At 39.3% G+C, this 24,334-nt stretch overlaps 1 protein-coding gene across 3 annotated transcripts in view; it reads left to right on the top strand.

The window, feature by feature from the left end:
- Positions 1-24,334, top strand: part of MBD5 (methyl-CpG binding domain protein 5) — a 172,277-nt gene that overhangs the window by 130,501 nt on the left and 17,442 nt on the right. For 2 of the 3 annotated variants that reach the window (XM_042446319.1, XM_042446310.1), the window contains 4 exons: positions 4,958-5,989; positions 7,816-8,024; positions 11,480-12,688; positions 21,980-22,053. In XM_042446319.1, coding sequence (XP_042302253.1) covers positions 4,958-5,989; positions 7,816-8,024; positions 11,480-12,688; positions 21,980-22,053 — 2,524 coding nt within the window. The remainder of the gene's footprint in view (positions 1-4,957; positions 5,990-7,815; positions 8,025-11,479; positions 12,689-21,979; positions 22,054-24,334) is intronic. The other variant, XM_042446328.1, reaches the window with a different exon arrangement.

The following is a 24,334-nucleotide window of genomic DNA, read 5'->3' as shown; positions in this document are numbered from 1 at the left end:
GGGGTTGTAGAAAGAAGCCAAAAATAGTTCTGCTGCACCAGTGGTCAACCACCAAAATCAGATTGGATGTAGCCCATTGTTTTTTCCCAGAGAAACCTCTCTTGCTTGCTAATAACCTGCTATATCTGAGGAAAAAGGTCACTCTGTAGCACTGGAGTTCCCTGAGGAAGACAATAGTAGCCAATGTAGGGTAAGATTGAAACTTCACAAAATCAGTTTCCTTCCACAGAAAATGCTAGATGCCTTTGTTGCTGGGGAAATGCTCTCTGTCGCAGCAGCACTTCTAGACTTTTTGAATGCTTGGGTGGGAAAATAGCAGTGGTGGCAGCTCTTTAGTACTTCCTCTCAAAGGAGCATGGAAAGAGTAGAGTGCTTCTTGAAGGTTCTCCCATGGTGACTAAGCTCTCTCCTTTCATCAGTCTACCCAGAAAAGGGACTTTTCCTTTTTTTTTTATAAGCATTAATACTCTACCATCCTTTTTGACGTGTCCATTTTCTTAGCCCTGTCCGAGTTTGGTTGCCTCCCCCACTGACATATCTTCAGATATTTAAACAGGGCTATCATATCACCTCTTAACCTTCTCTTCTCCAGGCTAAACATCCCCAGCTCCCTAAGTCATTCTGCATAGGGCATAGTTTCCAGACCCTTCATCATTTTAGTCACTCTCCTTTGGACCCGCTCCAGTTTCCCAACATCCTTTTTGAATTGTGGTGTCCAGAACTGGACACAATATTCCAGGTGAGGCATGACCAAAGCAGAATAGAGTGGCACTATTACTTCCCTTGATCTAGACACTATACTTCTATTGATCCAGCCTAAAATGGCATTGGCCTTTTAAGCTGCCTGTAAGCCTGTTAATAATGCAACATTTTTGTAGACTGCAAAAACAGAACAATAATTTCAGTGAAGTATTTAAGCTGGTTCAATGAATATTTCTTTCTCCCAAAGAATTCTGGAAACTATAGTTTCTGTTAGGCTCCGGGGGTGACTAAGATGCCCCTGAAATGACCAACAGAACCAATATGCAACTGTTCCCATCTGGTTGCTGGGAAGTATTGTCTATCAGGGTGATTAAAAGTTATACCTGTCCAAAAATCTCTGAAACTGAGTCATCACCATGTACTGAAGCACCTTGCCCAGAAATAGACTATTTGAAATGGGAAATTATTAAGTACAGTGGAATCCAGAAGGAAGTTCTTCAATAAATGTCTTAGCACTGCCAATTGAAGGTGTCTGGGACTTCACTTGAATAGACATTGACTATTTGCCCTGTCTTAGCCAGGTTTTTTTCTCACTGCCTTGATAACAGCAGTGTTTCAGTAGCATTGTTTAAATTAACAGTAAGTCAAGTATAAAGTTTCATTATGACAATCATTTTTGGGCTGAACAATAATCTAAAGGGGTGCAACTACACTGCAGAAAGAATCCAGTTTGGCACCACTTTAACTGCCATGGCTCAGTGCTGTGGAATTCTGGGAAGTGTAGTTTGCTGTGGCACAAGCGCTCTCTGACAGAGAAGGCTAAATGTTCCTCAGAACTACAATTCTCAGAATTCCATAGCACTGAGCCATAGAAATGGCAGTTAAAGTGGTGTCAAACTGGATTACTTGTGCAGTGCAGATGCAGCCTATAAAAGCATTTTAGAACTTCTTGCTTTGTCCCTCAAATCAAAATTCCCTGAATACGATGAACAATATCAACATGAGCAATAGAAAGAGAAAGGAAAGACTTGCTTTATCCATATAACAGGCAACAGGGTAACTACAGACTATAGCATTGTGTTTACTCCAGTCATCCTAGTTGCCCTGCCACTCAGCCACATTCTATTGTCATGTGAGAAAACCCACCTATAGTGACGTGTGTGGCATACTTCCACAGGGAATGCTTTGTGTCGTGTGATTGCTACTAGACCTATAAGATCAGTGGTATTGGCAGTTGAACTGATACAAGGCATTAACATCACATCTTGTCCAGCATTTCTTGGGGTTACTCTGGCTGAAACCTAAAACCATTAGACCACCTGCTAGAGCCTTGCTCCCTTCCAAACCTCTCCTCCACATTCCATCTCAGTTAGGCAGACAGCTAAAACTTCAAGTTCAAATCAGATTCGTTTTTTTCTCCATCTGCTTTTTTGCCACACCTTGCCTGATAAGGAGATCTTAAAATCCTGAAAGCTGGACTATTTTGTGTGTCCTATTTGTTGCATAATACAGACTCCTGATTTTCTCTTATCTTTTCCAGTATATCTTTTGGCCTTCTTCATATCAACATATGTTTAATTTACTTTTGAATTGTCCTGATCTGTTGAATGATGCTTTGGAGATTTGTGAATGAAAATACAGGATAAAAAATATTTTAAATAAATAAATACTAAAATGACTTTTCTTCACTAATATTATTTGATATAATTAAGTATCACTATTACTGTGAGCATGGTTTATAGCATAATGTTTTCAGTAAATAACTGCTGTTGCTACCTGATTAGAATCTTTTCCCCCCCCTTGTTTCAGTTGGAAAGCAACAACTGGAGAGCCAATTTGGCATGTTTAACTTTGAAGGTGTACTTTACTTTGGTGATGTTTAATCAACCTTAGAACTGAGTTCATTTCTGTGTTGCAGTGTTGTGAGTCAGACTCTCCAAATATTGTTTCCATTTCAGTTTGACCCCTGGGCAAGATAACTTCTTTCAGGCTTTCAGAGGGGAGATAACTAGCTTAGGTACACCTTGGCTATTGGGCTTTGATCACTTGTGAAGGAAAGTAAAGTGTTGGTAGCAGCTTTCTGCTGGCATTTCTTTCTAATGACTACAAGAAATATCAACAAGTTGATGTGAGCCAGCAGGATCCAATCAGTTTATGCATTTTCCTCTTTAACTTTAATGTTTTTTTGATATTGTTAACTGCTTTGAGTTTCCATTGTAAAAGAAAGGAGTAATTTAAATGGAATATAATGGAATGAATGTAAGACTACTATGTATTCTCTCCACATTTTCCTCTGGCAGACAAAATGTGTGTGTATGCATGTGTCCCATGTAGATCCTTTTCTGAGCTGTCCTCCGGACTCCATCAACCTCAGTGGTTTCTCATATCTCTTACTAGGCTTAATTGAAGGTGAAACATTTTTACATTAAGTTGGATTCTTAGTTGTCAGAATAATATAGAGGACTGCATTTTGTGTATACTTCAGCCTAATCTATCCAGTCCAGTTTTGCAATGATTGTGAAGTAGCACAAAACTGTGATTGATGCTTTCTTTGCTCAGCAGTTTCCAGTTCTTATTAGAAAATAAAATAATCCATTGCTGACTTCAAATTGACCTCCACTTTTTATATTTACATTTTTATCTACAAAAAGTGCCCTGTTCTGCCATGTTAACACGTAGAAATGCCCTTTGAAAACCTCTATGTTGGGACTAGCATCCCTTGGCTCAAAAAATAACATTTAGTTTGCATGCTGTTTACATCACCTGAAATAAAAGTATGAATTAAGGAGATGTAGAAGAACACTTATTTTCAGATAAGTGTTCCGGGATTATTAAGAAAATATGAAAATATATGAAAACAAAGTATTTTGAAACATTTTTTATGTCTCAAGGAAATGAAAGCAGTGCCTATGTAATTGGTGTGTGTCTGCCAGGAGAAATCTGTGAATATGAGCCAGAGTAATTTTGCAATATTTGCATAAAGCATAGATTATTTCTAGTTGGATTTAAATATGGGAAGCTTGGGGTCATTGGTGAAGCCCAGTGGAGTCCTTGAGCAAAGGGGTTAATTTCTGTCTCACTAGCCTCTCTCACCAGAATAGTGAAGATTAAAAATGGGATCTCTCTCTCTCTCTCTCTCTCTCTCTCTCTCTTTTGCGTGCGCACACACACACATTGTCTTGGGTTTTCTTGGAGAAAGATGTGGTACAAATGTTTCATAGTGCTTTTATTTTACTTTTTGTTCCAAGGAAAAACATACAGAAGACTTACAAAAAGCTCTCACAGTAAATGGGATCCTATTGTGCTTTAATTTTTTCCTTTGGACAACTTCAGAAGCCTCATTTTTACACTCAGTCATGTTCTGTCCTCTGATCATTCATTATGTTCCACATAGATCAAGCCATGTGGTGGCAGTCTTGAGAGAAGAATTTATTTGCTCTGATAATCTCCCTCCTCTTATTTTTCCACACTGTTTTAAACCTTCCACATGTTGTATAGCCAAGAAGAAACAATGTCTGGTCTTGTTAGAATTGCTTTTTAAAATAATATAGTGATCCAAAATATTAATCATACATCTTTTCCCCTATATTTCTCATAATTCCTTTTGAAATAATTCACTACCAGTCGCTACTCTTATAAAGACTATCAAGTGGCTTAAATATGAGCTCCCTTTTCAGTGGACCATGATGCCCTATTCAGTGGTTCTCGCTTGAAAGAAATTTCTAGGTGGTAGCTCAAGACCTCTTCAGTAGTAAATCTAGGGTTACAGAATTATCCTGTGGACCTTTTTTAAAATGTCGCAGGCATCTATTTTTTATTTATTTATACATTCGATGTGTAGCCTACTTAACTGTTCTGACAACAAAATAATAACATAATAGCATAAATATTAAATTATACAATATTCAGTAAATATAGCACAATCCAAGACAACAGCAAGCATGAGGTTTCTGTTTCCACATGCATTTCAGTGTGCTCTAAGGCAGTGTTTCTCAGGGGGACTGGCAATTACTCTTTGCCAACGTGCCAGGGACTTGCATTAAATTTGTGCCTAGTGGATACAATGGATCAAGGCCTGCCCTGCCACCACCACTTCAAGTTACACTGCTCTAGGGTAATTAATATTGCTGGAAGGTACTTAAAAAGGCCGTATATATTTTTAACTCGTAATTTTTCTATCAAGCCTGTTCATGACACTATGAACAATGTGTTGAGTGTGTCTTATTGATAATGTCATTATTATTTTTATTTGCAGGAAGGGCAGGACCACCATCATCCACAGCTAAAGCTGGCACCAGTCAACCTGCTATCACAAAGACAACATCTCTTTTGCAAGACGGTGTCATAGTCACTACTGCAGCTGGAAACCCACTACATAGTCAGATCCCCCTTGGGAATGACTTTCCTTTTGTTGGTCATGAACACGCTCTGCATTTTCCACAGAACAACGCTTCAAACAACAACCTTCCGCACTCTTTGAATCCAAACCTCTTTAGTTCGCTACCTATCTCTTTGCCAGTGAATCAGCAGCACATCCTAAACCAGAATCTGTTAAATATACTGCAGCCTTCAACAGGAGAAGGCAAGTCTGAGGTCAACCTCAATCCTTTAGGTTCTCTCAACCCAAATATAAATGCTGCTTTAGCTTTGCTCTCCAGTGATATGGATGGGCAGGTGCTGCAACCTGTTCATTTTCAGCTGCTAGCAGCTCTTCTCCAGAATCAAGCCCAAACAGCTGCCATGTTCCCCTTAGCACCTTTCAATCTGTCCATCTCAGATCTGTTACAGCAACAGCAAAACAACCCTGTCCCCACAGGAGCACAGATGACAGCTCCACCATCCGATCACTTGCTTAGCAGTCAGTCAGATACCAACAGAGCTGAGACCCTGTTAGCCAACCCCCTAGGAAACCCTTTCCCAAGCTTTTCAGGCACAGACACTGCTTCAAACCCCCTGCTCCTCCCAGCTGTCACTGGGGCCTCAGGATTAATGACCTTGAATCCCCAGATGTTGGGAGGTGTTGTGAATTCTACATCGGGCAGCACTGCTAACCATCCAGAGGTTTCCATAGCAACCTCCTCCCAGCCTACCACTACCACAACCACCACATCATCAGCAGTGGCAGCACTGTCTGTCTCAACACTTGGTGGGACAGCAGTGATGTCAATGGCAGAATCATTGCTGAGCATATCTAATAATGCTGGGAGTACATCTGGTCCAGCTAAACTCAACAATAACTCTGTGGTGCCACAGCTACTTAACCCGCTACTGGGGACAGGTCTACTTGGTAAGTTAAATCTTTTCACAGATTTTAAAGGAAAAGAAAAAAAGAAAATGGTGGTGGGGTGGGAACTTCTATTTTCTATCTTTTACAAAATTTCATTGCACTTTTTTCCCTAAAAGGTTTATGCTATGTTAACCTGTTTAACCATTCCAGTGAAAGATTACAAATAAAATTGAGGGGGAGAAATTGACTAGCATTTAAAAAACAATCAAACTATTATTTAGGATATCTGATGCCATCTAAATTCACTCAACCTGTTGGAATGGCTTTTTCATTTTTCAAATCTCATGCACAGATGCATCTTTGAAATGCCACATTTTATATAAAATACCCAAGGCATCACAGGGTTAGTATGAGTAGCTGTGCAATAGATGAAAAGCTTCCAAGTCTATCAGAACCACCAATATATATATATATATATAAATGCCAGTGAACCTTTCCCTGAGATTGTAATGAAGCAGTGCATAAAGGAGTTGAAGCACAGATTGAAGGTAATAGGCTGCTTTTCAACTACTCAACATTCATGTTTCTCATGTTTCTTGGACCACTTGTTTGCTTCTGTAGCTTATAGACTACCTGTTTCTCAACAACTTTAGAAACCTCTACTTACAAATGTTCCAAATCCCATGATTAACTCTAGTCTTGTACTCACTTATTTCAGAAAAAACACCTTTGAACTCAGTAGAACATAATCTCCATGAGGACGCATATGACTAGGCTACATAAGATTTCTGTAGCATTGTCCTTACCCTAGTACCTTGATTTTCACATTTGCTGGAAATACTTTCATGGAAATATGACTGTATTGTAGTAGCTTTAAGTGTGTGAAATCGAGCCAAGAGTGCCAGATTCTGATGTCTCCTCTGTAAATCTGCCTGAGTGTGTGTGTTGAACCCAGTGAATTACTGTTGACAAAACATAAATTAAAATACTCTGCAAACACATATTGTGTATAAACAGAGGACTAACTTGTTAAGAACTTAACATATAAATTTAAATTTGGGATCAGAACTGCTACTGAAGTAGAACCACATGGCTTACATTTCTTTTAAACCTGTATTCCCAAGTCCCAATAATATGAACCAGAATACATTGTACATAGACATTTCATACATTTGCCAGTGTTTGTGAGCCCTACTCACTTTCTTTCTTTTGAAAAGCTTTTTCTGTTATATAGCATCAATTGATGGAGCACAAATATTTTACATAGCATATGAAAACATACAGTCCATAGAACAAATACAGAAGAAGCACATGCATGGTTCTTTAAATTCAAGTTATAAAAATTAACCTGGTTTGTATCAACTAAGAACGTCTGAGGTTTCAACTTCTAATCTCATTTAGTAGGTTGCTTTGCCTTCATTTACAAATATCTTGTAATCATAAACATTAAAGTGTTTACTTTTTTAAAGGTGTGACATTGTGGGCCAGTGTGGGTGCTTTTTAATAACAGTAGTATTAAAAGACAGTTTAAAAAAAATCTGGTGCATATAAAAAGTGAATGGAATATGCCGCTTCTTTAAGAAATATGAAAGCTATTGGTAACTTGAGGAACAGTGTGAAACTCAAACTGAGTTTCATAAAACTAGATAGCACTGGATAGCATTAGCCACAGTATTAAATATATAATTCCTTTGGAGGTGGCTTCCAGAGTTAATAAATGTAATAGTAGCAAAAAATAGTACCTTGCAATATAATCTCAGAGAACTAGTTCTATATAGAATAGCAGAGAATTTATTTTATTCTTTGTCTCTAAAAGGTAAAACATAGTACAGCAGGAAAAAAGGGGGAAATTGCTGACTTGAGTCTTAATGTGTTTGGAATTGCAGGTGACATATCCTCGATAAACACTACTCTTAATAACCATCAGCTAACTCATCTACAGTCCCTGTTCAACAACAATCAAATGTTTCCATCAAATCAGCAGCAGCAAATTCTCCAAGGCTACCAGAATCTTCAGGGTTTTCAGGGACAGCCTCCCATTCCTGGGCCACCTAACAACCCAAACCCTATGGCTTGTCTATTCCAGAATTTTCAGGTAAAGTTCATTTATTTTTCAATGATCCATGAAAAATAAGACAGATGACTACTACATTTTAACAATTTCTTTGGGATATTTAGACACTGGCTGACAGTAAATTTTAGATGCCATTTTATCATCCTAAAAACCTTGCATCCATTGATACCTCTGAAACATTTCACTGTGAAATTTTTCATGCCTAGTCAAACAAAATTTAAAAATTGTGGTATTGTCTGACAGGATATGGAGGAGAATTGTGAGCAGTTTCTGGGACCAGATGTTGTATTTTTTGCTTGCTTGCTTGCTTGTTTGTTTTAAATTTTGAAGTCTCTCATATAAAACCATCTCTGAAAAATTCTCTCTCCCCAGCCTGGTCTCTTTGATCAAGGATCTGAATGCACATGTTAAGCTAAGAAGATGACTAACAATAACAACTGTGCTAGACCACAAAGAGAGTGCTACCTTGTATATGTAATATTATCATAGTGATGCCAAACAAAAGTCCCAGAGGAAGATAAATTCAGAGGGTAGCTCAAGAAAAACTTGTATTCTTTAAGCAGGATTAAAAATGCATCATTTTGTTGGTCTAGACAACTAAACATTTCACCGTGTTTGCAAAAATCATAGCTTTCAATCTGCCTTTTATCCTCCTCATATTGAGCAATTTGGTTTTGGGTTTTTTTATGTTTGCTTTGTTAGACATGAATTATACATGTGTTTAATAATAGTCACTCCAATATAGCCATAGTAAATACTTCTGTATTGGCTTTCTTTGAAGACCTTGATATACAATAAAGTAAAAAAAATGGATGCAGACTCTAGATATAGCTGGAGTTTAACTGAGACAAGAAATGTTGGTTAGGAAGAGGGCTGAGCTGAATAAGAGTTAGGGCCTAAGTGGGTAGACTGAGGCCCATGAGCAACTTGAAACCCACAAGGTTTTTGCTATTCCCTCACACCTTGGTATCGCCTGCCAGACAGAAACGGGTAAATTTACACACCTGGAAGACCAGCTGTGGCTATTCTGCACCAGATCAGGAGCCAGGGACTTGTTTAGAGCTCCCTCCCCAAAAGTAGGAGTGAACATCAACCTGCTTTTAAATTCTAATCCTGTGTTCAATTCAGTTTAGGAGTGGCAGTTTTGTGTTCATTTTGTAGCTAGTGGTAAGGGACTAAATTAAGAGCCCCAAAGCCTTGAAAGGCCTGTAATTACACATCCCTATTTTTAACTTTTAGGTCCCCTAACAGTTTGGGACCATATTGTCTGAAAGATCATCTAAACCCGCGTGACACTAACCATGGCCTCAGAAGGCAGGCTCCCTGGTGTGTCATTAAAAAAACAATCAAGTGGCAAGTAAAGTGGTGGTCCAACATCTTTAGAACACCCCCACCATAACTTTGTTTACCATCTTACTTTTAAGTAAATCCTAAAAGCCTTTCTTTTATACCAAACATTTGATTCATCTGTTGATGGCTCTTACCGGTTTTATTTTATCACTGTTTTTTAACTGTTTATTGTGTGAGTTGAGTCTTCTTTTTTAGCCACACACCAACTAGAATGGAATTATCTTGAAAGGCAGCTTATATATATAATAAAGAAAATACATAAATATATGTTTGATAGCATAAGAGTAAAGGTTGCCACTCTGTACAGGTTATACATGCCTGACTTCAGCTGTATGCATTGGAATGTAGCTCAACAAGTTAAGGACAAAAAAGATCTTCAAATTCCACCACCCCAGCCCCACGGTTAGGTAAAAGGGACAATAGATCTCTTCAGATAAAAACTTAGTAAATGAAAGTACATGAGAACTAGTAGTATGTGGAAAGAGCAGCACCAAAAAAATTGCTGAGGTCACAGTCCTTTATATAGTCTTGTTGCTTACGCCTCACTAATAAAAAATGTTCTTATGCAGCAGGGCCAGAAGTGGTGTGGCTAGTAGCATAATCATTGTCATCATTGTAATTTCATCTTTAGAACTAAAAAAGGTAATGCTTCAGATGTATGTTACAGAAAAAAGAGCGAATGCAAGCAAAATAGAATCACAATTTGATGCAGTCTGCCACCGTATCTATGAATTCCTTACCCATGAATTCAACTATCCATGGCTTGAAAATATTTTAAAATATATATAAATTCCAAAAAGCAAACCTTGATTTTGCCATTTTATATAAGGAATATAATTTCACTACAGTGTATTTAATTGGACTTAAATATCCATGGATTTTGATATCCAGGGGGAGTACTGGAACCAAACCCCAGCAGATACCAACAGCCCACTGTATTTCATTAAGCAATGAGGAAGGGGATGGTGCCCATCAAAACACAAGCAGAATATTCATTTCCTTAAACCCAAAAGCTTCTGAGGTCTCTGTGGGAAAACACAATATGTATTTGCCAGCTAAATATCAAGGAAAGAGTGAGAGTAAACTTCCACAAGAAAAGAATTCCATACTTCTACTAAGACCATCCAGAGGTCCTATCCCAAGGGCTGTTGATTATAGGAGGGAAGTTCAGCAGAAGCAGCCAGTCCATATTCCAGAGATTCGTTCAATAGCAATCTACAAGACCAACTTAGGTACAATATTCTCAAGAGGCCCCCAGCACTGACACCCGGCCCTTCCACGGTGGCGGTGAGGCCGAGTGGCACTGCAGGAGGCCTTGAAGGCCTCTGGCGCTGCTGCACTCTGCCTCCTCGCCGCCGCCGTGGAAGGGCCCGATGGCGGTGTTGGAGGCCTCTTGGCCCCAACAGCACCGCCACTGGGCCTTTCCCGCGGTGAGGAGGCAGAGCTGCCACACTGGAGGTCTTCAAGGCCTCCAGTGCCAGCACCTGGCCTCCTGGAGCCTCCGCCACCGCAGAAGGACCGGATACCAGTGTTGGAGGCCAAGAGGCTCCGAGCACCGACACCCGGCCCTTTTGCGGCAGCAAGGACACCGGGTGATGGTGCGGAAGGCCTTGAAGGCTTCTGGCGCTGCTGTGCTCCGCCTCCTCGCCGCCACCGGGCCTTTCCTGCGGTGGCGGCGAGGAGGCAGAGCACAGCAGGCCCCCCGCACTGCCACTCAGCCTTGCCGCCGCCGCCACCCAGCTTTTCCCGCTGTGGCAGCAAGGAGACCAAGCAGCTGCGCCAGAGGCCTCCCAGGCCTCCAGCACTGGCACTCAGCCCAAAAGGTAAGTAAGAGGGAGGGAAGGGAGGAGAGGAGGGGAGGCCAGGGACTTTTGTTCCCAATGATGGCGTGCGCGCATGCACGTCGCCATTGGGAACAACTTCCGGGTTTGCCATCCGCAGATGGCAAATCTGCATATAAGAAAGGCCGACTGTATAAATACAGAAGGTGGTGGTGGTGATATTGCTTGATAATGACCTGTGTGTCCTTATATAGCTGGTCTTTTTTAATTGACTGAAAGAGACATTATCTGAAATAGCTTTTAAAAACAAAACTCAGTGGTATTTTTTTTCTTACAATTTTAAAGGTGAGAATGCAAGAAGAGGCTGCTTTTCTGAACAAGAGAATGATCACTCAAATGGGAATGCCACCAATTCCTGAAAATTCCAGTGCCCCGCTTCCTCCTTTTCAAGATACAGCATGCAACCTGCAACAAAGGACAGAACCATCCATAGGGCAGCAGACAAAGGACAACCTTGGTCCAGCAGCCCAAGGCGAGGGTTCAGTTGATGCCATCTACAAAGCTGTGGTAGATGCTGCAAGCAAGGGGATGCAAGTAGTTATCACCACCGCAGTTAACAGTACAACACAAATGAGCCCCATTCCAGCTCTGAGTGCCATGAGTGCCTTCACAGCCTCAATTGGTGACCCATTAAATCTTTCCAGTGCTGTCAGTGCAGTAATCCATGGAAGAAACATTGGCATTTCTGATCATGAAGGTAGGGCAAGGAACACTAGGGGAGCACGAATAATGAAGAATTCAGAACACCTTAAAAATTCCAGTGAGGGAGATGGCTTGGAATATTATAAGCCAACAGGTTGTAACACACCCAAAAAACAGTGGGAAGGGGAGCAAAGTCCTGGAGGAGAAATGAACAGATGGAAATGTGAGGAGTTTTTAGACCATTCATCCCATATCCACAGCAGCTCTTGCCATGAAAGACCCAACAATGTCTCCGCACTGCCGTTAGCCCAAGGCAAGCAACTTCCAGTCCTCTTACCCCAGCGAAACTGTCACAGCGATAAGATGTTGGAGGAGAACTTCAGGTATAGCAATTACAAAAGAACTATGATGAGTTTTAAGGAGAGACTAGAGAACACTGTGGAGCGATGTGCACACATAAATGGAAACAGGCCTCAACAGAGCAGAGGGTTTGGAGAATTGCTGAATGTTTCTAAGCAAGACCTGGCAGTGGAAGAGCAATCTCCAAGTTCCTCCAATAGCTTTGAAAGTTCTCTAGTTAAAGACTACATCCATTATAATGGAGACTTTAATGCCAAAAGCATTAATGGGTGTGTGCCTAGTCCTTCAGACGCTAAAAGCATTAGTAGTGAAGATGACCTAAGGAATCCCGATTCCCCCTCTTCAAATGAGTTGATACATTACAGGCCAAGGACGTTTAATGTTGGGGACTTGGTCTGGGGCCAAATAAAAGGACTGACTTCATGGCCTGGTAAATTAGTAAGAGAAGATGATGTTCACAACTCATGTCAACAAAGCACTGAGGATGGGAAGGTATATTTATCCATATACATACATATGTTATATAGTTATATATTAACAAAGGTATGTCTTAGTCAAGAATATTTGTGTCTGCTGGTTATATCTTCACATGTGATGGTGGAAGTATTATTCCTATGTCATAATCATAATTCCAGAAATACACTACAGTGGTACCCCGGGTTACGAAAATAATTCGTTCCGCCGCCGCGTTCGTAACCCGAAATCCTTCGTAAGCCGAAAAAGCCATAGGCGCTAATGGGGAAAAGCCGCGATTTCGTGCGAAACAGCGCCGAAAAGCACCAAAAAAATTTTCGTAACCCAAAATAACCTTCGTAACCCGGAACAGTTTTTTCCTATTGATTTTTTTCGTAACCCGGAAATTTCGTAAGGCGGTGCTTTCGTATCCCGGGGTACCACTGTATTGCTTTACTTTGCAACCTCTGAGCCTTAGGAATGTCTTAGGAATAGGACTAATCTAAAAATAATTAAATACATAGAATGCTTTATTTAAATGGATGTGCCTTTCCATTCTGCCGGTTCAAAGCATCTTATGCTGTTCAGTGTCATTCAAATATGTCTTTGTGTATATATTTTACCATTATTTAATTACATGTTTAAATAGGACCTCTTTATTATGATGAGTGGTAACATAAAATATTGACTTCATTATTATACATGTGGAAGATTTTTGACTAGTATCCAAATATCCCCTATGTGAACAGGAAGCATCTTATTACACACACGGGACTTGCTGCTTTTCTCCCCACACAGGTACAACTCAAACTATATCTCCCCTTGCCACTTTTCTGAACCTTTCTGGGTATAAAAAGATGTGGTAGAGAATTACAATCTCATCTGTGTACTTTCAACTCTATGCCAAATGAATGAAAAATGAGAAATATTCAAGTGAAACTTAAACTTTGGGGTTGCCAGCTAAAATTGTAGTAGAGCAAGATCCATGGATGTTTATCAGTCCCCTTGAGAAAAGGGAAACTGAGGACCTGGACAGATTATATTGACATAAGAGACACCACAGAATACAGCCTAGCTTGCCCATGGCACCTCATCTCTGTTATGGTTCTAATGTCTACAGGTATTGACCGTGTGGATTCTGTGTCAACCCACACCACTGTATGGACAATCCTCAGTGTGTGGGTAACGCTCAGTTGACTGTGCATATCAAGAGGGGTAAATTATTTGTTGTGGGATACTGTATTTTTTCCAGACCTTAGCAACATTGCAATTGTCTTAAGAGGCAGACTGTTGGAAAGGAGTTGGGAGTAACATGAGAATGACAGTGACAAGAGAAATAGTGTTCTTACTGAAGCACTCTGCTCTGTTGCTCCACACACACCCTTCACCTTCAGTCAATATGTAACATGATTAAGAGTACTGTAATAGGAAATTATAGCTTGTGACTAGAGAACCCTTCATCCAACAAGTGGGTTCTGGCTGTGATTACACAGTAACAAGGAAAAGCTCATATCCACAATCTCTTCTTTCTTTTTCCACTGTGATGGCTACTACTGCTGCTTCTGTTTCTACATCTACTTTTTCCAGAATTAAGTCCTATCTGCTTGTGCCATTTTGCCTCTATAGATCTCCTACAAACACATCCATACTAATAATTCTCCAGATTTACATAAAATGCCATTTCATGTCCATGGTGGAGATATTGGACCCACAGTACCAGGAGTTTCCCAACTACATTTTCAACAGTTTCCCTGTCCAAAAGTATAAATGTACAGTTGGAAAATATGGGGTATTTTAGTCTCCACTGACCTATTTCAGAAATGTGAATATCTAACTGCATAGAGGGCAGTTTGAATCTTCATAGAAGTTAATTAACGAAAGCTAAATAATACTCTTTTCAGTGTGTTTAAGAGCTACATTTGTGTATTTAAGAGCTTTTGAAGGTTAGTAAGTGCTTGGCTATTCCCATTAAAACAGATGGGCAGTGTGGTTTTTTTGGACTGTTAAATTTGTGTAAAAGACTCAGTATGGTGTAGTGGTTTGAAAGTTAGACTGTGACTGGAGACCAGGGTACAAATCCGTGGTGAGCCATGGAAATCTACTGGGTGACCTTTGGTAAGTCACACTGTCTCAGCCTCAGAGGAAAGAAAAGGTGACTCCCCCCCCCACAAACAAATTCTGCCAAGAAAACACCTTGATTTGCCTTAGTGTTGCCTTACTAGGAAACAACATAAAGGGACACAACAACAACAGTACGTTTGTGTAAATAGTATTTTATTGTTTGTGCATAAAGTGCTTCAGGTTCATATTGACAAGGCTTTCCTACTGTGTTACTCTAATTTATTACTTGACTCATTGAAGTTTTATGTATTTTGAATTTAAAACATAAGCAAGAGAAAAGTTCATTTATAATTTCAGGGACAGACTATGCTTTGATCCTTTTGACAATTACTTGTTGGGAGTAGAGAGTAATCTGTCATATCTGTCTGGTGTTTTTAACACAAATGTGAGATAAATTATTTCAATAAATAAAAATAAAATTTTCAAAATTGTAAGAAAACATACTAAGATTAATTTCAATATTGGTCAAGAACTTTAGAACAGTTCACACATACATATTCAGTTCACATAGGTTTTTTTTAAAAAAACTTTTCAGTTAGTATCCCATGACTGTGATTTGTGAGTTGATTATCATAGGATAATCATAATTAAAATACTAATCCCAATATCAGTTCAAACAAAACTTTTAATAGGTAACAGTCCCCAGATTAGATAAATTTTAAAAATATACAAGTTTGTGTGATTTCCTCTGGTGTAAGAAGACAATATGGCTATTAAACATATATAAAATTTCACTATATTATAACCTCATTGGTTACTTGTAGCTCCTGCTTGCACATATTTGTCCCTTACCCACCAATACAGGCTATCCTGGCACGTATTGTGCAATGCTGCATGATGGTAACAATAGTATTCTTCAGTGTGCCAATGCAGTCCCTAGAATTCCCAAATATGCATAGGTTATTAATTCTCTTGCGGGCCTGAGATCATCTTACCTGCACTTCCACATGTATCTGTGTTGCCACTTCAGCCTAATGGGAAAAGGAGTGGGTGGTTTTCTGGCAGAGACAGATTTACCAGCCATTTTCCTGTAGAATTTATGAATCTCTACATTGCCTCTGTCATGCTTTTGGTGGGAGAACATGATAACTTGACAGAGAGAGGGACAGAGGTGTGCTTGAGCATGCTCTACTCCAGTGATTCCCAAACTTTGGTCCTCCAGATGTTTTGGACTTCAGTTCCCAGAAGCTCCAGAAAGTTTGGCCAACAGCCAGGAATTCTGGGATCTGAAGTTAAAAACATCTGGAAAACCAAAGTTTGGGACTCCAAGATCACTAAAGGTATAACTACCACTACAGTTGTCCCTCCATATTCGCTAGGGTTAGGGGAACAAGACCCCCGTGAATATGGAAAAAACGCAAATAACAAAAACACTGTTTTTATCTGAGAGGACACCTCTCTAGGAACCGCTAGGTCCTCCAGTGCAACTCTGTGGTCAATGTCCAACATACACTGACCATAGAATGGCACTGGAGTAGCTACAAATGGTCTTTCAGTGCAACCTTTAGTTAAAGTTGACCACAGAATTGCACTGGAGGACCTAGACAGTCCTAGAGAGAACATATTAATGAAATCCGTGAATAATCAAATCCGTAAATATCAAATCCGGAAATATGGAGGGATGACTGTATATTCTATAACTTTTGTTTGAACAACCTGCTCAGGCCTCTCAGTATTAGCTCCTGCTCTACTATATTGGCTACTGCTCCAGCTAGTTCTTTGACCCTACTCCAGTGGTTATACTGTAACATCAATATGCCACCTGATAGCTACCACTTCAATATTTGCTTCCAAGTCCATTCCCACACTTCTTACTTTAGCCAGAGGCCTTTGCTCAGGCAGTAGTATTTAGAGTTGCATTTTCTTTGCTCTCTGCACTAATCCATATTACTGACTGAGCCTTTGCTGCACCATGAGAATTGACACCTTTGCAAACCGTTGTCCTTTTCTATCGGTCAGTTGTTCTGCTATCTATAAACAAAGTCCCTCTGTCTTTGTTGTTCCCTTCTTATCAGCTAATATAATATATTAGAATTATATAATATAATATGAGTTTTCTTCCCACTGTGAATCCTCAAGGAAATAATTTGAAACTCTAATATGATTGAGTTTTCATGACAAAGAAACCAGTATGAGGACCTTCAATTAAACTTGAAATAAATGAAATAGTACCATTCCTTGTGCTTCCTGAGCCTTTAAAAAGGAGTTGTGTTTTTTTTCCTTTTGTTAAACATTAAGTACTGTAATTGGAAGAAGCTGTATGCTGTTTTTCAAAAAAAAGTTGTGATTACACATAAATGAGTATTCTAATTTCAGGTTTTCAGATAGAACCATCATACTGATTGAAAGGCTGAGCATTTGTAGATACATTATCTAAATGGCATTACATCTGTTGTTAAATTTCATCTAAGGAGGACTAATATCTGGGTCAGACTCAGAATCATAAATAAGAGCATATTTGAAAAAGGGAAATATTATGCAGTAGCAGTAGTTATGATATGCTGTGTAACACAGCAAATGTCTTATTTTATTTTATTTTATTTTGGTTGCCAACTAAATATGGAATACCAAAAGCTCTACCACCATAACATCACAAATGATGATGCATCAAGCATATAGCAGACTGGTACATTCAGTGAAGTTTTCACAGTACAGTAGAAGTATTTACTGCATAATGGTTCACTTAATGCAGTCATTGGATGTATAAATTAGCTATTATTGGCACAAAAATCTGCTGTTAATCTCATTTAAGATTTAAAGAAACAAAAGCAGTAAAATGTGATAATAAAGATAAAACAATGGTACATTTCAAATTTAAAATATTAATTTTAGTATTCTTTAGTGAAATGAACTGTAAAACTATTTAGTCCCATTTGAAAAGCAATGTTATCTGTACATAATAACTGTAATGTCATATGTACATATGGTTATACACACACAAAAAGAATTCATGCTTTCTCAAAGTTCCATTAGGAAGAAAATTGAGTTAAACCATCTGGTATTGCAATCTATAATTTTTATTGCTTACTGCAGTGCAGCTGAAGTCGCTGATGTTGCCCAATTTGTATTTTTGTTGTTAATTACAGTGGACTAAATTGTATACTCGGATGTTGGTGTCAAAACAAAATTTCTGTTCATTCACTACTTTAATAACTAACAATAATAAGAGGATTTAATATTGTCTGATAACATACCTCATTCACTTCCTATTTTAGTGTGTAAGAATATTTTTTAAAAAAAGGCAAGACCAAGGTACTGTTTAATCCAACATTCTCTTTGCAGAGTGACCAATCAATCAGAAGCCCAAGGAGGACATGAGATTAACTGTACTGTCCTCTTCATAATATTCACTTGTCTCTGATGACCAGGGAAATATATATCCATCATGGTTTGAAGCCATAAATAGTCCAATCATCCATGGATTTGACCAGTCTCTTTTAAAAACCATCCAGGTTCATGGCCATCACTCTTATCTTACAGTAGCAAATCCAGTAGTTTAACTGTGGACCACTTGAAGAAATGTTTCCCTTTCTTTGTCCAGTTTCTCCCAGATATCACTTCAGTTAATGATTCTGGGTTTGGGTATTGTGTGCATGAGAGAAAAGCTTCTCACTATCCACTTTCTCCACTTTGTGTAATTTTACACACTTCCATCAAGCTTTCCCTTTCTCAACAAATTTTTCATAGTCGTAGAGATGGAAGGGGCCTTACGGGCCATCAAATCCAGCTCCCTGCTCCATATAGGATCTCCAGCTAAAGCATCCCAGCAGGTCCAGTCTCTTTTTGAAGACACCCAGAGAAGGAGACCCCTAACACCTCTCTAGGCAATTGGTTCCATTGCCTATCTGCTGTCACAATAACAGAGCACCAATAAATAATACCAATGGAATTCTAGTATATGGATACAATCATAGAATCATAGAGTTGGAAGAGACCACTAGGGCCATCCAGTCCAACCCCCTGCCATGCAGGAAATCCAAATCAAAGCATCCCTGACAGATGGCCATCCAGCCTCTGTTTAAAGACCTCCAAGGAAGGAGACTCTATCACCCTCCAAGGGAGTGCATTCCACTGTCGAACAGCCCTTACTGTCAGGAAGTTCCTCCTAATGTTCAGGTGGAATCTCTTTTCCTGCAGCTTGCATCCATTGTTCCGGGTCCTGTTCTCTGGAGCAGCAGAAAACAAGCTTGCTCCCTCCTCAATATGACATCCTTTCAAATATTTAAACAGGGCTATCATATCACCTCTTAACCTTCTTTTCTCCGGGCTAAACATCCCCAGCTCCCTAAGTCGTTCCTCATAGGGCATGGTTTCCACACCCTTCACCATTTTTGTCGCCCTCCTTTGGACACGCTCCAGTTTCTCAATGTCCTTTCTGAATTGTGGCGCCCAGAACTGGACACAATATTCTAGGTGGGGCCTGACCAAAGCAGAATACAGTGGCACTATTACTTCTCTTGATCTAGACACTATACTTCTATTGATGCAGCCTAAAATAGCATTGGCCTTTTTAGCTGCCGCATCACACTGTTCACTCATGTTCAACTTGTGGTCTACTTGGACTCCTTTCACACGTAGTTTCATTCAGCCAGGTGTCACCCATCCTATATCTGTGCATTTTATTTTTCCGCCCTAAGTGCAATACCTTACATTTCTCCGTGTTGAATTTCATTTTGTTAGCTTTGGCCCAGCTTTCTAGTCTATTCAGGTCATTTTGAATCTTGATCCTGTCCTCTGGGGTATTAGCTATTCCCCCTAATTTGGTATCATCTGCAAATTTGATAAGTATGCTCCCAATTCTGTCATCCAGGTCATTGATAAAGATGTTGAATAGCACTGGGCCCAGGACAGAGCCCTGTGGGACCCCACTGGTCACTTCTCTCCAGGATGAAAAGGAGCCATTGTTGAGCACCCTTTGGGTTCGGCCGGTCAACCAATTACAGATCCATGTAACAGTTCCTTTGTCTAGCCCACATTTTACAAGCTTGTTTGATTGTCTTGCAAACTCAAAATTTAGTATATTGATTCAATATCTTACAAACTCAAAATGTATATTACAGCAAAGCAACATTTTGTTGTTGTAGTATATCATTGCATTCACTGTTACAATTTCTTAACAAAGTCCTTCATGGACATTCTTAGTGTGAGATGTATAAGAGAAAGGAAGAATGTAGAAAAGAAGAGATGACAAATCCGGAATTATTATGCCATTTCATGGTCTTCGTCAGTCTTCCCATAAATATCAATACAATTAATACAAATAACAAGAATTGACAGTTTTTTTATAATGATCATATTTCCATATATTTTAAATGTCACAGAACATCCATCTGTAATGTAGTTTTTTCTCTCTTCCTACTGCCTTCTACCTTACCAAGCATTATTGTCTTTTCTAGTGAGTCATGTCTTCTCATGATGTGACCAAAGTATGATAGTCTCAGCTTAGTGATCTTGACATTTTGGAAGAGTTTGGGCTTGATTTGCTCTAGGATCCATTTCTTTGCTTTCTAGCTGTCCACAGTGTCCGTAGAACTCTCCTCCAGCATTACATTTCAAATAAGTTTTCTTCCTGTCAGTTTTCCTCACCTTCCAGCTTTCACAAACATACGTACAAACTGGAAATACAATGGCATGGAAGATCCTAACTTTAAGATTCAATTATATATCATTACACTTCAGGATCTTGTCTTTCCAAGTTCTAGTATTCTTCTAATTCCTTGGCTGCAGTCTCCATGCTATACTAATATAGGGTATGTTGTGAGAAGAGGGAGGAAAGATATCCCTTTGTGCATGAGGCAGTCCTTTGATATTGTGGAGTATAGAACCCAGATTTAAGAAATGTTTACAAATGGCTGGATTTGAAACACTAATATGTACATTTAGCACTAAGCAATTGATTATCAGCAAACTTTACTATACTACTAAGTGACATCACCATAGGGGTGCGGGGAGTGCACGCTACACCAAGTGACACCCTAGGCGAGAGTGACACAACTGCTCCCAAACATCTGTTTTTGGCAGAAATGGGCTGTGACATTTGCTTGCATCCCTTTAAACTGCTGAAGAGATGGCGTGAGTGGCAAGGTTCAGTGGAAGGAGAAAGTAGAGTGCCCCAGGGTTTTTTGTTTTTTTTAGTTAAATTTACTTTTTAAATTTTTTTTAAATGTTTTTATTCTTTTTAAATTTTCTTTAAAAACATCAAATCTTACCAAGTTTTCACTTTAACCACATGAAACTGTGTACAGGTAAATACATTTAAGCTGTGCGTATGATTTTGTAATCTAAAAGTATAATTTTAATTTTGCTAGTTGCTTTATGTCACAACTATTACCATTACAATCAATGATACATGAGAATTACGATTAATGAGTAACATTAGTAGCAAAAACATAGCTAAAGATTCTGTATGGTGTGATATAGGAGGAAGGCAATGCGGGGGGGGGGGGGGGGGTGACGCCAACCTTAGTAATGCCACTGTTGCTAGACAATATACACTTGTCCCTCAATATTCACTAGGGTTGGGGGCACAAGACCCCCGTGGATATGGAAAAACCACAAATAACAAAAACATGATGTTTTTAACCTGAGAGGACACCTCTCTAGAAATCTCTAGGTCTACCAGTGCAATTCTGTGGTCAACGTCCAACAGACACTGACTATAGAACTTCACTGGAGGAGCTACAAATGCCTAGTACAGTATTCTCTCTAGGAATTTATAGGTCTTTCAGTGCAACGTTTAGTTAAATTTGGCCATAGAGTTGCACTGGGGGACCTAGATATTCCTAGAGAGAACATATTAATCAATTCCGTGCATAATCAAATCTGCAAATATCAAAGCCACAAATATGGAGGGATGAGTACATTTTTATGTGTGTGTCAACTGATCGGTTTTCTGTGGGAAAACTGAGTAAAGAACATTTTAGCTGTGATTATATTACCTTCGGGAAACACAGAAGATATTTTTGTTTTTCACATTGTTGTGTTTTGTTCTAATATTTCTGAAATTTGTTTATATTCTGTTGCTGTTTCTCAGAATCTCTTGCATTAAATTAGCAGAAAGAGTGGAGAAAAATAGATGCAACGCCTCTAGGTACCATAGAACAGAAGGCCTCATGCCTCTCTATTAAATAACAACAATAACAAAAGCAACTTCTACTACTATTACTGAATGTCTGGGTAATGTGGTTTCATGTTCATGCCTTCACTCAGGTGGAACCTGACAAATTGAAGACACTAACAGAAGGTCTGGAAGCCTACAACCATGTCCGAAAGAGGAATAGAAAGTAAGTTGTCTTTATACATACACTGTCATTAGCTTTAAGATAAATGATGAATTTTTACACAAACTTTGACTTTGTTTGAAAGTAAGATTGTTGCTTTTGGTGTGGAGACTCATCCTCTTTTTCCACTGATAAACAAGTTTTATTCTTTCAAAGACTTATATAATTAGAAATAACATTAGGATGAAAGAAATGTTTGTATACAAACTTAGGAAAGAGATGTTAGTCTCAAGCATAAAAGGCAGAAGAGGTTTTTAAAACATTGGTGGATGGAAGGGTTGCCTTTGAGGAGCTCCTAAAATGCATGTCACTCTTGTGTTACTGTATTTTACACAAGTAGCAGCCAAGTGTTCCTTTGCACCTTGAACTTCTGGTACATTTTTAAAATACATAAATGAGTTTTATAAAGTTCAGTATTTGTTACAGCTCATATTCATCAGTGGAAAGACAAGGCAAAGGCTTTGAATGTTAATTAACCACTGCAGTATACATGATTCATGGCTGTCTGGCGAGGGAGCTATTTTGTTTCTATAATAGCTATTAATAAATAAATTTATCATTGATAATGCATATTCATGATATTTTCTGTGGGATTCCATTATTGGCATGAAAAGCATTTTCAGCAAACTTTCCATGATCCCTGGATAGAATACACAGTTGCACACTTTCAAAGTAAGAGTAGTAGTGCTACTTGAATGTCAAACCAGATCTGCCACATTCAATTGAATCTGGCTGAAATCAGCAAGGCGTGAGAATACTTAATTCTGTTGGGTTGTGGCAGAGGTCATAAGAAAAGGGAAAAGTGTAAAATATTAGTATTGTTATTGTGTTAGATCCAAATTTGATATTTCTTGATAGTAAGGGATCCTTTTGTAGCTGGAGGGAGTCAAGACTCTAGCTCAGTATTTCTCAACCTTCCTAATGTCATGTTGTGGTGACCCCCAACTATAAAATGTGGGCGGACTCACCTGGAGATGGATAGAGGAGCGATGTTTCCATAGTCTTAGGCAACACCTGTGAAAAGGTAGTTCAACCCCCAAAGGGGTCACGACCCACAGATTGAGAACTGTTGCTGTAGCTGAACCCCACTGATCTAGCAAGGGGGCACTTGGTCCCCTACTTTGTCCTACTTGTTGCATCCCCAAAGGTCAGCTGACACATTGTTCTAGAGGGTTCTCTAAAACTCCAGAGCAAATTATTAAAGGCATAGGAATTGCTGGGGAACTGGTCGTCAATAAAAATAGGTTTTGCACATCAACAACTAAATGTTATTTTGTTTTAAGTCCAGTTGAGCCAATAGACTCAGCACTGTTTATAGTTGTCCTATGCTGTACCCCTATAGCAGGGGTAGGCAACCTGCGGCCCGGCAAGGCCTTGGACCGCCCCAGCCTGGTCCTGCCGCCGATTGCCGCCGGGGGCTTTGGCCTCTTGCGCGCAGGGCAATTGTCTATGATGCCTCAGAACATGCATTATATTAACATTTTTTAAAAATCAGCAAATTTTTTCACGTGTCCTCCCAGTTTTTTTAAAAAAGTGTCCACAGTTGAAAATTTGTCCACATTGCCCTGGTTTATTTATTATTTAATTTTTTTTTTAATTTTTTATTATTTTATTTGGCTTCGGCCCTCCAGTTGCTGAGGGACAGCAACCCGGCCCCCGGCTCAAAAAGGTTGCCTACCCCTGCCCTATAGCTGTTGAATGCCTTCTGACTGGGAGTGTCCTCATGCTGACATTACTCTTCTTTCATTTTGAGTTGTCTCAGAATAGAATTTTTGTGGGAAAAGACATTGTTAGTACTGTACTTCTAAACAATACTAACAAGTCTTAGCTAGGGGTGTCAGTGCTGTGTCTCTCTCCACTCCTACTGCTGCGTAGCAGATGTTGGCACTTTAATCTGGCTTCTCTCAGCAAAACTTATTTGAAATGGGAAACCCTTCCACATCTACAAGCAGCATAGCCTCTCGCCTCAAAGGAACATTAATTCCATCATTACAGAAAGGTAGTGCCATTTTTACTCCCACACAAATTCTTTCAAACACTATATAACAGGTATGTAGAGAGATCTTGTAACACCTTTGAGACTAACTGAAAGAAAGAAATTGGTAGCATGAGCTTTTGTAGACAAAAGCCTACTTCTCAGATGCATCTGAGGAAATGTCTATGAAAGCTCATATTGCCAACTTCTTTCTTTCTTCAGTTAGTCTCAAAAGTGCTACAAGATCTCTCTACAGTCTGATTTTACAGACTGACATGGCTTTATGCTTTGAATTCTGTTATTAAAGTA

The sequence above is a fragment of the Sceloporus undulatus genome, chromosome 1 (genome assembly GCF_019175285.1).
Source record: "Sceloporus undulatus isolate JIND9_A2432 ecotype Alabama chromosome 1, SceUnd_v1.1, whole genome shotgun sequence".
In the NCBI taxonomy this organism is placed as follows: Eukaryota; Metazoa; Chordata; class Lepidosauria; order Squamata; family Phrynosomatidae; genus Sceloporus; species Sceloporus undulatus.
This window is presented reverse-complemented; position numbering and strand designations above follow the sequence as displayed.